The 15,506-nt window shown below is 43.0% G+C and overlaps 2 protein-coding genes across 3 annotated transcripts; one reads left to right on the forward strand and one right to left on the reverse strand.

The window, feature by feature from the left end:
* Positions 1-3,460: 3,460 nt before the first annotated feature.
* Positions 3,461-6,715, forward strand: LOC117858118 (auxin-responsive protein IAA6). 2 transcript variants are annotated; one of them, XM_034741121.2, is made up of 7 exons: positions 3,461-3,763; positions 4,288-4,675; positions 4,829-4,991; positions 5,374-5,636; positions 5,749-5,911; positions 6,131-6,194; positions 6,299-6,715. In XM_034741121.2, the coding sequence occupies exons 2-7, from the start codon at positions 4,345-4,347 to the stop codon at positions 6,332-6,334; spliced, it is 1,020 nt and encodes a 339-aa protein (XP_034597012.1). In that variant the 5' UTR covers positions 3,461-3,763; positions 4,288-4,344; the 3' UTR covers positions 6,335-6,715. The 2 variants fall into 2 exon arrangements, with proteins under 2 accessions (XP_034597012.1, XP_034597013.1); XM_034741122.2 differs by having other exon boundaries at positions 3,463-3,763; positions 5,764-5,911.
* Positions 6,716-10,203: 3,488 nt separating this feature from the next.
* Positions 10,204-12,116, reverse strand: LOC117858916 (uncharacterized). The gene has a single exon (XM_034742070.2). The coding sequence runs from the start codon at positions 12,031-12,033 to the stop codon at positions 10,486-10,488; it is 1,548 nt and encodes a 515-aa protein (XP_034597961.1). The 5' UTR covers positions 12,034-12,116; the 3' UTR covers positions 10,204-10,485.
* Positions 12,117-15,506: the final 3,390 nt, after the last annotated feature.

Raw genomic sequence — 15,506 nt, forward strand, 5'->3', positions numbered from 1 at the left:
CGCGTAGCGTCCCTCTGATCCGAATTGAGTAGTCGAAGCTTCTGTCTGACAGCAATTAGAATTAGTCCGGGCTAAGGTCCTGGTTCCCATCCCTAAAGTTTCCTGTCACATCAAATGTTTAGACACTAATTAAAATTATTAAACATAAACTGTTTACAAAACCTATTGCACAGATGGAGGCTAATTCGCGAGACGAATCTATTAAACCTAATTAATTCATGATTTGACAATATGCTGCTACAGTAACCATTTGCTAATGATGAATTAAATAAGTTTAATAGATTCGTCTGGTGAATTAGCCTCCATCTGTATAATTAATTTTATAATTAACTCATATTTAGTCCTTCTTATTAGCTTCGAAGATTTGATGTGATACGGACATTTAGCTTAAGGAACGACACCCCCTAGTTGCCAGCGCGCGCGGGCACTTTTCGATTTGATGGCTGATGCCTTCCTGTTTCCTTAGGGTCGTTTAATGTGCCGTACTACATGATGCAGGCTGATCTAATGCTTTAGGGGGTGCTTGGATACAAGGTACTAAATTTCAGGAGGGTCATATCGGATGTTCGGATATTAATTAGGAAGACTAAACATGAGCTAATTATAAAACTAACTGCAGAACCCCTATACTAATTTGCGAGACGAATCTATTAAGTCTAATTAATCCATCATTAACAAATAGTTACTGTAGCACCACATTGTCAAATCATGGACTAATTAAGCTTAATAGATTCGTCTCGCGAATTAGACTCCATCTGTACAATTAGTTTTGTAATTAGATTAATATTTAATCTTCTAATTAGTATCTAAACATCTGATGTGACATGTACTAAAGTTTAGGACGCCGATCCAAACAAGCCCTTATTCAGTTTTTTTTTTTGAAAAGGTTTTATTCAGATTTTGACCAGCTTTGTTCACGGCATCCAGGAAGCAACACAGCACACGCACCATTCGTCCATTCCTGTTGAAAGGTTCCAAACTCCAGCTCCCGCTCGTGTGTCTCTTTTATCAATGGAGAGTGACATTGTGACAATATAATCATTTGTCGACGCTGGTTTTGACTATCACAGGCTTCTTATTAGGTGTTCATGCGAAGACGACGTCCTGGATATACTTTTTATTTGCTACTCATCAAATTGGACACTCGTTTCGTGTTACAGAATTACTAAGCATATAGTACAATCTTAGGTAGTAGTACCACACTGCAAACAGTACACTTGTTGTCGTGTAGGAAGCAGGTAAGGTGAAGATTTTATGTCATATATATGCAGTAAGCTGTAAGCTTTTGAGTAATCAGAGGGGGATCGGTATCAGGGAGTCGGTAACCACTCTTGTCCGAATGACTCGGCACTCACGTGGCGTGTTGCTGTACCTTTCAGTGCTGGGTAGCAGATTTTAAACCTGAGAAGAGTTGGAAAGTGACCGGGCTAACATGCTTAGATCACAAACAGCACGGTTGGATTAATTAGCGATACATGGATATATAGGGCCATGGGAGGCAGCCTGCTTCAATCAAAGTCTTTCATGATTATGTGCGCGCGGCTGGTGAACTTTAAAAGTTTGGTCATTTCTACGGGTATCTAATCTGAAGTCTGGACTATGCAAGCAACACGAGATTGTCTTGGGGAAGTACTTTTCGTAGCCAATACCAGGATTTTACTAGGTTTGTACTTTGTAAGTTCACAAAGCTATGTTTTGACAACTTGAAAAATCCAAAAGTGCATTCTTTTGCTAAGAGCTGAGATTGGTATTTTTTTACTCATTTTAAAGACTTGGTTAACGGGGGTTAATGATTTATGACAACATTAATGCGCATTGGTCCCCCTGAGAGCTGAGAAAAGCATGCTGATCTTTGTAGCCCTCAGACATTATTTGGGAATGAAGACAGGCATGCCAAGTTGATGATGGGCAAGAAAAGTACGTGGCCTGCAGACACTGCACGCATGTGTAGGCAAGCAGACAAGGACGGGAGGGAGCCCCATCAATTGCAAAAGCTTGCAAAATTTGGGGTTCTCCTGCGGAAAGAGCCATGCCAAAGGACATGCGGTCCGAAGGTCACGAGGAAATCGTCATTGGTGCACCGGTGGGACAGGCAACGCCTCATCAAAACCTGCATTATACTAACAAGTTCAATAGACCCAAGAGTGCTGCAAAAGTTTCGGGTCCCTGGATTGCCGGGCAGGATGACGGCATTCCAATCAACTTGCACGATTGAGGCACGCCCAGCAGTTGAAAACTCGATCGTCAACGGCTCGGGACAGCAAGTAAGCATTAGTTTCTCTTATCTTTTCGTGCACTGCTGCTACGACCTACGAGTGCATGCACGTACCCCAGTACAGACCAGCAAGGGCATGTTTGATTGAGTTGCTTATTTTTAGTTCAGCTATTTGGATACCCTTGCTTATAAGCATTGAATGAGATGGATATTGTCATGTTTGCCTCTAATTATTGACAGAGAGGGAGAGCAACCAGGCATTCAATGAGAGCAAGAGGTGTAAAGTGCATCTTTTAGTCCCCACAAGCAACATAGTTGCTTATGTGCTAAAAATAAGCAGCCCCATAAGCAACCCAATAAGCAATGATGATTGGTTTCATAAGCAAATAAGTTGCTTATTTTAAGTTGCTTATGCATAAGCAACTTAAACCAAATAGGCCCTAAAGAGGCAACACCACCACCGTGGCCTTGTTTAGTTCCCAAATTGGGAGTGGCAAAGTTTGCATTTTGCCATAAATGCGCAACTGTAGTATTTCGTTTGTATTTGTGAATTATTGTCCAAACATTGACTAATTAGGATCAAAAGATTCATCTCGCAAGTACAACAAAACTGTGCAATTAATTTTTGATTTCGTCTACATTTAGTACTCCATGCATGTACCGCAAGTTTGATGTGATGGGAATTTTTTTTTTATAATGTCAAAGTTGGAATTTTGGGGAACTAAACAGACCCCGAGTCAAACAAGCACGGCTTTGTCAACCGAGATGACCGCTGAGCTGCTTCAATCAATTATTCCTGATGATAAGCATGAACAGGGAGAATTTGGAGGCAGCACAGCTTCAGTGCTTCACAGGAGACCCAAGTGGAATGCCAACAGCCCAGCATTGAAAAGGAGACGGCCATCGTCTCATCCGCCACGGTGGTCCCGTGCGTGAGGCCGGAGTGAAGTGGAGCCATTCCATACGCCACCACGACGAGGAACGCCACACAGGTGTGTGTAAGGGCGCAGGACAAGGAGGCACCACCCATCACCTCGCCCCCACTTGCTCGGATAAGCGTGCTCCTCCCTCCCTCCTCCAGTCCTCCTCGGCGCACGCCTTGGCCGCCCGCCACCCGCAACACCAGCTGCCTGCGAGACACACCACACGCTCAGCACGGGAGAAGACGACACGAGCACGGAAAACACGCACACGCTTCCGTGACCCATCCGCACACTGTATAAATGGAATAATCTCCGATACATCACATGAGGCCGGTGCCGGTCTGGTCCTAGTCTCCCAGGCATAACACGGGTGCACGCCTAGTCACCAAAGCGCATGCTTCGCCAGGGCAGCGGAGCGGCCGGGCGGCAAAGGAAAGGAGCGCGGGATAAAAAGGAGAGCTGTATGGGACAAAAGGGGAAGGCCTAGAAAGGAACAGCGAGCAACCAGCCCGGGGCGCCCCCAGCAGGACAAGAGCCAAGGCTCATTTCGCGAGCTCTTGCCGGCCGCTTCCACTTGGCCATTTCCCACCTGGGTTTCGGTCTTCTGGAGCTCTCGGGCTGCAAGGTTTGTCGCACCTCTTCTTATCTCCTGGCAACTTCTCTGCTGATGATAGTAGAAGAGTTCTTGTTCATTCCGTTTGCTGGTGTAACTTGCAAGAAGTTGCCGGTTGTTGTTTCCATGCCTGAAACAGCTTTGGCATGACTTGGTTTCAACTGTGACTGACCATTTTCAAGCTTTGCTCGGATGAAAAGCAGCATATCAGCACTTCTCTTTTTCCTAATGCATTTGCCAATTGCCAGGAGTAGGTTCCGTTTCGTGTTTCGCTTCTGTTGAAAACAAAGATTTAATAGTATTGTCTTCTTGCTAGAATAAGCAAGTTGCATGTTCCATTTTCCTTGCCTTGAGTGAGCTCATCTTGATGTTAAGCCCCCCTCCTTTTCCGGTGCTTTGTCTTTTGGATGTTCGCTTTGACCTCACCACACGCTTCGCTGTTTTGTCACGTACTCGCTTTCTCTGGCCTAAGTTGAGTGTACAACTAAACTTCCAGGGAGTCGCACACCTCTCATTGCCTAATACTATAATTTTAGGAGGGTTGTTGTTTCGACTCTTGGAGCCTCTGAATCAGCTCACGAAGAACCAGCCCAATGGGAGACTCCGAAGGAAGAGAGACACTTCCACGGCTGCTAGATCTTATCCCTGATGGGAAAGAATGGAAGGTGAGGGAAGCACAAGGTGAAGGAAGATCAAGAAACACAGGCTTTGTGAGCGAGGAGGACAGGAAGCTAGAGCTGAAACTCAGCCTTCCTGGTCTCGTAGAAGAAGAGACAGCAACTGTGTCAAGACATGAAGGGATACAGCGAGAGAGGCCAGCTCTCTCTCTTTGTTGCTTCCATGAACCCTCAAAGCCGACAACAAACACTACTACAACTGGGACAAAGAGGGTGTTCTTAGACACCATTGAGGTCAAAACAGAAGGTAACTAGCAGCTTAGCAGTATTCTTGTCTTGTGCTCTTGTTTATTAGAGATGAAAAACACAGAAACAAACAATATAACCACCATACTAGAAATCTTATTTTGTTCTGATGTTCAAAGGTTGTAGTAATTATCTTTTATTCTGTTGTGTGAAGGTTGTGATGAGCAGAAGCAGCAGGCCAGAGCTGGGTGTGGGAACGAACTAGCACTGGAGCAAAAGATTGTAGTGGTGAGTGAGAGAAAAAAAGGATGCTGCCCACCACCATCACATGCCCCTCCCGCAGCATCTGTGCGCAACAGACCAAAGGCCCAGGGAAGGTAATGATAGCCCTAGATGTGGTTTTGCTTTCTTAAGGATTTTATTTCCCTGTCTAAAAGATGTTCCCTTCAGTTTGTCAAATCAGAGAAAATTTATCATGTATAAAGGTGGTCGACTTTTACTCATCTACAATTACCTTTTTCAAATTAGTATTTTTCTGGTCGTCGTTATTGTATCCCAGACTAGCAGTTTTGATTCTTGAACTTTTTGGTAGAAATTTAGTCCTTGAGCATTTTTGTTCTGGCATTCTTCTTAGCACAATTGCAGTATAAGTTGGAAGGGAATAACAGCATCAACCATAGGACATTTTATAGATATTGATACTATATTCATCTTACAATAGTTCACAGACAAATTCACCCGTGCTCTAATCTGATGTAGAGGTGCTTCAGCTCCGGTGGTGGGTTGGCCTCCAATTGGATCCTTCAGGAAAAACCTTGCTAATGGTAGTTCATCCAAACAATCCACTGGATCACAAAAGGGTGAAGCTAGCATGGAGGAGAAGCTCACCTGCATTAAGAATCATCTCGTAAAAATCAACATGGATGGGATCCCCATTGGAAGGAAAGTAAACCTTGCAGCCTATGACAGCTACGAGAGGCTATCATTGGCTGTCAAAGAGCTTTTCCAAGGTTTTCTTGCAGGTACAAAATCAATAATCAATTCAAATGAAACAAGTACTTTGAGTCATTTTAGTGGTCAATTTGTGCACCTTTACATCACCAAGTTTTACTTTTCTTTCCTTTAACACTGCAGTAACCTATGTTGCAGCTCAAAAGAATCTATCTAGTGCTGAGAATGCACAGCTAGGAGCAGATGAAAAAATATTTTCTCAATTATTGAACGGATCTGGTGAATATACTCTAGTTTATGAAGACAATGAAGGAGACAAGATGCTGGTGGGAGACGTGCCGTGGAAGTAAGCTTTCTTTGTTTTTCACAATTCGACCATACCCTAGCAACATAAAAGAACACATGATATGATCAACACCTCCAACTCAGTAAACTTCATTTTGCTTCACGTGCCTTCTCTAAAATTGTGTCATGACATACTGTTTACACTACTTTGAAATTGAATTATACAACTTGTACTTTATTGCACAATCTAAACTCTTTCTTCTGTATATAATCCTTGCAGTGTATTTGTCTCAACTGCTAAAAGGCTGAGGGTTTTGAGGAGCTCAGAGCTTTCCCATGGTTTGGTAAGCACAAGGCCACCTCAAGTGGCGTGTGCAGATTTCAGTTACAGGTTTGATTACCCCAAACTAAGTATGACCTTCGTTTCACTGCCTCCTCTTTTTTACAGATTGGAGTGGCTCCTAGAAGAGTGCCAAATTGCTGAAAGCCAACAATGACAATTCTATCATTTGAAACTAGAGGAAATTGAAGCCGGCCCATTCCGATTTCGGGATGACACCTATTTTTTTTCCTTGTAGAGACTAACCTAATGAGATGAACTAGCATATTTCAGATGCATGGAAAGGCGCCAGCTACTTTGTAAATTATAGGCTACCACGTAATTTATTGTTGTAGGTAATGTCCTAATGCAATTCTACATGGTTTTGGCATTGGACTTTTAAGACAGTTTGCAGATGAAAGGCTTACCCATGTAAAACTCCTTGTTGTGTGACAGATTTGTAATCAGTTCTTCTGTAACCCAACAAGCAAATCTAATGTCCAGACCACAATCATTAGATGTGCTGTAGAGAACAGCAACATGCTATCAGCTATCCACATTGTTGACATGGCATCTACAGAGTGCAATTTCATGTGGAATTTGCCTATGAATCTAGGAGACTAGGACACAAAAAATGGAAAAAAGAAGAGCAAGGTACCAGTGACGATGAACTATGAAAGCAAAGCATTTGCCAGTGCCTTCATGCCTGTTGGTTGCCAAATTGCCAATAGTGAGGGACTGTTACTTCTACATGAGTATATAACATTATCCAGGTCCATTAATAATTACACGCACCCGATGACACCAGCTGCCAAACCTGGAAATTATATCCAAGCTGCCATGGTAGCCTGGTGACTACACCCCAGGATCTCTCAAAAAAGTCAAGATATAACAGCAGGTGGCACTGACTTTCTAGATCGACAGAAACAACACACCAAATGACACTGTTTACAAACAATGTTTTATGCCTATAAATCTTGTTGACTTCTGAAAATTGAAATATCAACAGAGGAAGTTCCACTATTTATGTACAGTACAGTTGAAGACTTATGTGCCAGGACCAAAGCATGTACCTCAGACGTATGAGTAGAATCCAACAGGCTGTTTTAGCTGCTATGAGGCTTATTGAAAATGGGGTCACAAGGCTTACCCGAAAAATTAAATGCAGAAATAACAATCATAAGCTTGAACCACCTTCAGCCTCAAGCATTAACAAGAAGTCATTTGTCTTCTGCAGATAGCTAACATCTGAGTGAAAGGACAAAATATAATTCGTGATGACCCCCCCCCCCCCCCCCCCCCCCCCCCCCCACCCCAACCTCCCAGAGAAACTTCTTCTAGAGAGGAATATTCACCTCGATGCTTTCAGGCCAACAAGTCTAGGAATTGGGGACAAAGGAAATGTCTTTGTCATTGGACCATCACTAAATTCCAGACAGCAGGAAAAGTTGAAGAGACACGGTGGATTACGAAAGAATCTTAGGGCCTTTCGCAATGTCCTAACATATCTTAATCTCCACCACGTATTGTAGTTATTTTGCAAGCCCAGTTCTTTTGTGTCGGTGAAATCCACAAAAGGTGCTCAGCCAACCCAGGTTGCAAAGTCAAAATCATAAGAGCACCTTCCTGTAGTGAATCTTTAGTTCACCTCCACCAGTAGCTATAGATTTACACTAACAAAAGTAACCTGACAACCAAGAAATCGTATAGGATAGAGAAGTGGAAAATTCTGCATATTATTGGCATCATAGGCTGCTCCTAGTCTCCAGGGAGCCCTTCAGGCCTTCAAAGATGAGTCCCACCAATGGCAAATAGCTGGGGCCAAGGGGCTTACTGCCCTGGACCTAGGAAGGGTGGTGATGTAGTGTTAAGTGATTTATCTTGGTCAGGTCTTAGCTGTGTTTCATCTATGCAAGAGTCTTGTCTAAAAAACCCTCATCCCTCACTCTAGTCCAAGGTGTGGTGATGAATTTTGTAATTGGACCATCTATTCTCTCTTAATACAAAGATACACAGCTCTCCTGCGTGTTCGAGAAAAACTGGCATCATAGGCAATTAGAGAAGTCTATAAGTTTATTATAATTTATAAATCCCAATGATACACTGGCACATATGAACATCTCATAGACAGTAAGGTTTAGCACACAAGGCGAGTTTGTGTGACTAGTCTGTGAAGGAAGGTTTAGAGAATTTCTACAATGGTTAGCATTGCAGCCTTGATGTGCTTAAATAGGACACGGCCAGGCTAAGAAGCAGAAGGCATTTACAGGGACAGCTACCATACTTAAGTGCTATTGCGAGACAGCTAATCTAGGTACTGAAAGCTATAAATTGTCCTGAAGGCCTGACTGATTGTGATCTGTACAAGGCTCTAATTAGCCAGATTCATATATTCCAACAGTTTGATTTCCTGCATTTCCAGTTTATATATCCCTCTTCTAAAAAAACTGCCAACTCATAGTTTCAATACAGTGGCTTGCCATCCAAAACGAATGGTCGGTACATAGCTGCAACCCTGTCCATATGCAACCTATTTCAGTTAACAGTGTGTTATTATCTAATGCTCTTTCATAGGAGAAGAATCTAGCACCCATATATACGAGGTCATTGTTATCATTTTGCTAAGCAAGAACACTGTAAAGAACATGTACAGAAGATTGGTAGTTTATTTATCCAGCCATGCACTAACTTCATGACATGTTCATCAAGAGACACTAAGACTCGCAATTCAATCACAAGAGGATATGTACAATATTAAAGTAAGGGAATGGTCCCACCAGTAAATGCAACATGTGTTGGCTCGATGACTAGGATGAATTCATTTAAACTGAAGACATCGGATATTAAGAAAACAAGTAAATGAGCATAACACCACATAAAGGAAATGGTGCAAAGATTATTTTTCTTGCGCTGCACTAAAGAAGAAACATTCCCTTACAGCACAATTAGAGATGAAAGTAAGTTTCGGGTTGACTCATTGGCTCATCTTATATTTTTTTTTTGATTTATCAACCATGTGTACTAAAGGAGCTACAAAGTAAGTAGGTAGTTAAGTGGAGTGAGTCTTAGGTAGACCCATCAGCACAAGTTCACACCAGCATAATAGCACAAAAGTAACATCATTACAGAAGAAGAAAAAACTGCCAGCAAAACTTAAAAGTTGCCAAATTAGCGGTTCAAAAATACATTCAAATTTGAAAGACACCACCTCTTGTACGTTCAAACTCAATCCAACACAACTGCGACACATAACCTATAAAATAAGAGCAGGGTGAAAAGAATTGGAGGCTTCTTAATCCTTACTCTTTTCTTCAAATCCTTACATGTGTTTGCTCGAACAAGTCAGAATTAGATTCCCACTTTATCAATGTGAAGAAACCAGCATGCAGAATATTCTCATTTCTTATCTGAAATGACCTATCCTGTTTCCCGTGAAACATTAGCTTTGTATTTCTTATCTTGTACATGTTTCCTTCCCTCTATAGTCATGCATGATATGTTAAAATATAGTATAAGAGTGATCTCTTAATGATAAATAAGAACACTCAAAGTTTGACAATTGAAAGTTCAGCTGTATTCTTTCTCATAGATGCAAATATGTAACTAGCATGCATCAGTAAACCTCGAGTCATAAGAATGGACAGGCACTTCTATATCATTCCAAAAGTGGCTACAGTTGTCCACGAACAGGTCATATAAAAAAAGTAAAATATAAGCAAGGGAATATGCAGGATGATTAAATAAATCTGCCTACATAGTATGTTTTATAAACAAAAAAGTAAACACCCAAAACAGATTTGATGGCTCAAGCTACAGATTACAGTACAGCACACTTGAAAATTTCAGCAATAGGCAGGATCAGTAATTTGAAGTCCAAATGGCAAGGATGATAATGCAGTGCGAGATTCAAAAGATCGAGCAGAATACTTTTACCTTGTGCTATGATCAGGGAGCTGATCCAGTAACATAAATGAACCTTATTGCTGTTGGAATACAGCCACAAATATGATTTAAGAAAAAGAAGTGATGAGAAATTAGCAATAAATCATCTCAGTTGATTTCTTTTTTCCTACCAACATAAGATACAGAGTTACTGACCAGTGTAGAATGCTAGTACAAAGCCCCCCTAAGGCACTAAGCCTGATGAGAATACAGATAATGTATTTCTCAAAGAATTGAGAAATTATCAAGACTATCTAAGAAGTTCTATAATGAAATAGAAGAATTAAAGCATGCAACAGAAATTATAGTCTTTAGCAGAAGCACTAAATTGGGCAATTGTAATAACTTTGATATGCATGGATCACAAAGTATCCTTACATTTGAGCGACGCTAGATGTATCACTTACGGGGCAGGCATGTTTTCCAGCCAGATGATAAAGCAAAACTCCTGCTGCGACACTAACATTCAGACTCTCCACCGCAAGGAACGATCTCAAATCTTGATTACTAGAAGAGCTATCGCCTTCTTCCCCTTCATCTGTGTCTGCATCTGCTCCTTCAACAAATGCACCAGCATTTCCAGGAATTCTGACCAGATGTGTGCAGGATCGCTCAACCAGGGGTCTCAAACCAGTACCTTCACTGCCCAATACAAGAATAGTTGGCACCCCTGTTTGAACTTCAGAAAGAGGTACAGCTTTGTTAGCAATGGTACCACCAAGAACTCGCCACCCATTTTCAGCTGATGAAGACAAGAAATGCATCATGTTTCTGCAGGAAAGCAGCTCGATCAACTCAAGCGAGCCTGCACTAGCTTTGCTCACAACTCCACTCAATGGAGCCGAATTCTTAGCACACAGCACGACCCCCTCAGCACCAAAGTAGTAGGCAGACCTAATTATGGCTCCTAAATTCTGAGGATCCATAACCTCATCCAAGGCTATCCAGACAGGTGCTTTTCCACCTTCCAACCTGACTGGATCCAACTCCTTCATATTCACCATTTCCAGGGGTGATGCATCAAGCACCAGGCCTTGGTGTGGCCGGTTATCCACCACCATGTTAAGGTCATGCTTCGACGTCTCGATGACCTTCAGACCAATCTTCTCTGCCATCCGCAGCACTTTCTCGACTGCCTTTTTATCCTTCTTCTTCTTGTTACTCCCGCTCAAATCCATACCTTCCTGCATATACAATGCATAAAACTCCCTCCTCCCAGCCATGAGCGCTGCAAGCACTGGCCCAACACCATAAACCCCTTGCCCCACCATCTTAGGCACCGTCGATTCCCCTGCCTCCTTCCCCGTCTTCCTCCCCCAGTTCTCCTGGTTGTTCCACTGCCTCACATGTGGCTTGTCAAACCTCTCCCTCCTAAACCTCTCCCCACGGGACCCTCCATCCCTCCCCACAGCTTGCCGGTACCTGTCCTTAATCCTTCCCCATTTGGGATTGTCAATTGGCTCATTCTCGTCACCATCCTCCCTAATCGCCACCTTGTTCGACCTCCTGTCGCCCGACACTTCGCTTTGCGTGTATTGGTCGTCTCTTGAGAAGAACTTCTCCGCGGAGCTCTCCCACGAGGAGGAGCGGCCGGCGCTAGTCCTCGCAGCGGGGGCGCCGCTGTTGCCAGCTTCGGCAGCAAGCCAGGGAAGCGCCCTCCCGCCGCCAGCCGATGCGGACCCATCTGGGGCGGTGGAGAACGAAACCCTGCCTCCCAGCCCGAAGCGGGAGGGGTCGCCCGGGGAGGTTGCGGCCCTGGAGCTCGCACGGGCGGTGGAGGCCGGACGAGGCACGGGTGATGAGGCCGGATGCTTGGAGAGGTAGCCGGCGCGGAGGAGGCCGGCGAGGAGAATGCGGCGAGGCGAGGACGCCGCCGCGAGGAGCGGGAAGGGGTGGGACTTGGAGAGGCCGGAGTGTAGCATGGCGTCGGCGCGGCGGGGAGTAAGGGTTTTGGGGTACGGGTTGGGGCGGGGAGCGGGGGGTTTGGGTGGGCGGTGCGCGCCACTCGTTCGGCGAAATGCCGCGGCGGGGATGACGCCGCTGAGAATGAGATTAGAAAGAGTTGTTTTCCGTGGAAGTCCTTCAGGTTTTGCCGTTTATTCGAAGGAGCCTTCAAGGATTTGATAGAGGAGCGACTAGCAACTTGCAAGTGGAACTTGTTATTTTTTTTAAACCAAATTGACAGTAGCTCTGCCTTTCATTAAGGAAGGAAATAAAGTTTTAGAGTCATACATATCATAAGCCAAAGACTTTGACTGTGAAAACCCCCCGACAACAAAAGTAAAATACATAGACAATACAACAGAGAAAGACCCGAAGGAGGTTAAGACAACATAGTGCATGCCTTCTTTGTGTAACGTCTTCTTTTATTCTGAAGTCAACCTACATAGCTAGTAAAAGTTTTTATTGAAAAATATGGCAAATTCGCTCCTTCAAAAATTTCCACCAACTTTAGATGCCCAGTAGTTAAAGGAATTTGATATTTGTGAAGCTTCCTAAGCTTAAAATTCTCTTGTATCCAACCAATATTAAAACACACCCAATCTTTTTTCTCCTTCCAACTTGTTTTATCTCCTCCCACAACAAGCTTCTACCTCGCGTTACCCCTGCACTTACATCAAGTTGGCTAATTTTTAAGTAAAGTTGTTTATCAAGTCGCACCTTCTTGCCCCGACCATCAAGTAGGGGTGGAGCCAAGAATTAGCCATCGGGGTCAGCATGCAAGACCTTTGTGAGGGTCACGGGGTCATCAGCTAGTAAACAGTACTGTTACCATGATGTTTGTCCAAGATCGTCGACCGATGAAAAAAGGCTCTAGCTCTGCCCCTGCCATCAAGCATCACTGGTACGAAAGTCGCTTCTCCTTACATTCCCTCCAAAGCTTAAGGATCAGATACACAACAATCCAAACCCTAAAACTTTAATCTTGCCAAAAACACAAGCATAGACATATACACTTAATAATTCAACATGGGATTAGCACTAAACTAGCTACAACATTAGGGGTTCCTTCGGAAAACAACAACGTTGGGGCCTCACCCCCCCCCCCCACACACACACACAAAGGGGGGGCACGAGCACAATCTCAATCATAAGTTGAGCTCCAAAATTGAAGGATATAAAAATGGATGAGATTGGGAAAATTGGGTGGTGATATAGGAAGAAACGCCTAATTGTAATTTAGCTTTTCCTCATGCAAATTTATGGAAAGAGTCGCTTCAAATGTTCAAATGTAACCCACTCACCCTTTAACGTTTCAAGTTCAACTGAACTTTAGGTATAATTTTGCAAACCAGCTTTAGTCTGGGCACTAAACTGATAAGAAACAAAAGATTTTTTTCAAGGGAAATCAATATTTTAAATAGCAAGATAAAGCATTTAGTGGCATCCTTGGACCAGAGACCACAGGCCCAAACCTGGTTGTCGACATGTGTAAAGGGGTGCAGTATGTTAACGAAATGAGTAAAATACATGAATAGCCATTGTACTTGTCTTCATGTTTCAGTTTGACAATTATACTTAGAAAAGTGTAAATCGTACCATTAAACTTGCTTAACTACATTGATAAGGTCATTAGATCCTTAATTGTATTTGGGATTAAATTTGGTTGTCTGGTCATCAAATGTTGTCAAATTGTGGTATATGTAGAATTCTATAGAACGGTTTACCTATGGGAGCGCTGGTATTGTTCATTATATATAGCCATGATAGGATACAAGAAGCTCTTCATGTAGGAGACGTGTACATGATAGATACACCAAGGACTCTAAGTATGTATCACAATTACGTATACAACCCCCGCAATCACAACTTGCAACACAGCTAGCCACTTGCAAGATTGAGATTGGATCTAAACTTTTGTAACCGGCACACACAGGTTGAGCTTTGGTAAAACCATCTGCAACCTGATCATTAGAGGAAATAATCCTGATGCCCAACTTCTTCTGTGCAACACGTTCACGAAAAAATTGGTAATCCACCTCAGCGTTCAAGCATGAAACACCAGATTTGCCGATAGATAAGTTGCACCAATGTTATCACACCATAAAATAGGAGCCTTAGACTGAACGACACCCAACTCATCAAGAAGAGACTAGACCCAAATAACCTCAGTAGTAGCATTGACTAGTGCTTTATACTTAGCTTCCATACTTGAACGAGATTGGCACCAAGGAAGATAGAAAAACCACCTGTGGACTTCCGATCATCAGAACAACCAGCTCAATCCACATCAGAAAATACATTGATCGCTTGAGAAGAAGAACATATGATCTTTAACCCGAGATGAAGTGTCCCACTGGCATAGCAAAGAATCCTCTTAACAGCAGCAAAATGAATAGAAGTAGGACGATGAAGATACTAACAAACTTTGTTTACAGAAAACGCAATGTCGGGTTGTGTAAGAGTAAGTTACTGAAGACCACCAACAATACTGCGATACCGTGTAGCAGCAGCAGCATCTAGAAGATCGCCAAACGCAACATAGAGTTTCTTCAAAATGGACAGAGGAGTAGGCACATGTTTGCAGTCTTTTAAACCAGCCTTGAGTAACTATTCTTTGGCATATTTGGCTTGTGTCAATATCAGATCACCAGCGGCAAAAGACAATACTTCAATACCCAAAAAATAATGAAGAGGACCAAAATCTTTGAGAGCAAAGTCGTCACGAAGATGATGTAACAGGCGGTCAAAAGTAGAATCCCAAGAACTGACCACAATAATGTCGTCAACATAAACAAGAAAATAGACTGTCACGTCACCTTGCTTGAAAAAGAGCAGAGATGTATATGCCTTGGATCCCTAAAAGCCAAGTGTTTGCAATTTGCTACTCAAGCGAGAATACCATGCTCGCGGAGCCTGTTTAAGGTTATAAAGAGACTTGTCAAGTTTGCATACATAATTTGCTCGAGTAGTATCTTCATAACCAGGAGCTTGCTTCATGTAAACGTCCTCCTCCAGAACACCTTGCAAGAACGCGTTCTGAACATCTAATTGATGAATGCTCCACTTATTTGACACAACCAAGGAGAGCACAAGATGAATAGTTGCCGCTTTGAAAACATGACTGAAAGTGTCTTCATAATTCAAGCCATACCGTTGTTTGAAGCCTTTCGCAACAAGTCTTGCTTTATAGCGATCAATACTGCCATCAGTACCTCTTTTGACCTTGTAGAACCACTTGCAATCAATAATATTATGAGAAGGATGGGAGGGAACAAGGTGCCAAGTATTGTTCCACATAAGAGCATCATATTCAGTATCCCTCGTTGTTTTCCAATCATTGGAACCAAGAGCCTCACGCAAAGAAGTTGGTTCAGAAGCTTCAGTAAGTAAGCCATAGTGCACCGTACCATCTGTAAGTGTTTTAGGCTTATGAATGTTGTTCTGCAGTCGC

This window comes from Setaria viridis, chromosome 5 (assembly GCF_005286985.2).
Source record: "Setaria viridis chromosome 5, Setaria_viridis_v4.0, whole genome shotgun sequence".
NCBI lineage: Eukaryota > Viridiplantae > Streptophyta > Magnoliopsida > Poales > Poaceae > Setaria > Setaria viridis.

What these genes read in the sequence shown, in the direction of transcription:
- LOC117858118 (XM_034741121.2), top strand. Translation starts at nt 4,345, where the DNA reads ATGGGAGACTCCGAAGGAAGAGAGACACTTCCACGGCTGCTAGATCTT. An exon ending in AGACCAAAGGCCCAGGGAAG is followed by an intron (nt 4,992 to 5,373) that starts GTAATGATAGCC and finishes AATCTGATGTAG; the next exon opens with AGGTGCTTCAGCTCCGGTGG. An exon ending in TTTCCAAGGTTTTCTTGCAG is followed by an intron (nt 5,637 to 5,748) that starts GTACAAAATCAA and finishes TTAACACTGCAG; the next exon opens with TAACCTATGTTGCAGCTCAA.
- LOC117858916 (XM_034742070.2), bottom strand. Translation starts at nt 12,033, where the DNA reads ATGCTACACTCCGGCCTCTCCAAGTCCCACCCCTTCCCGCTCCTCGCG.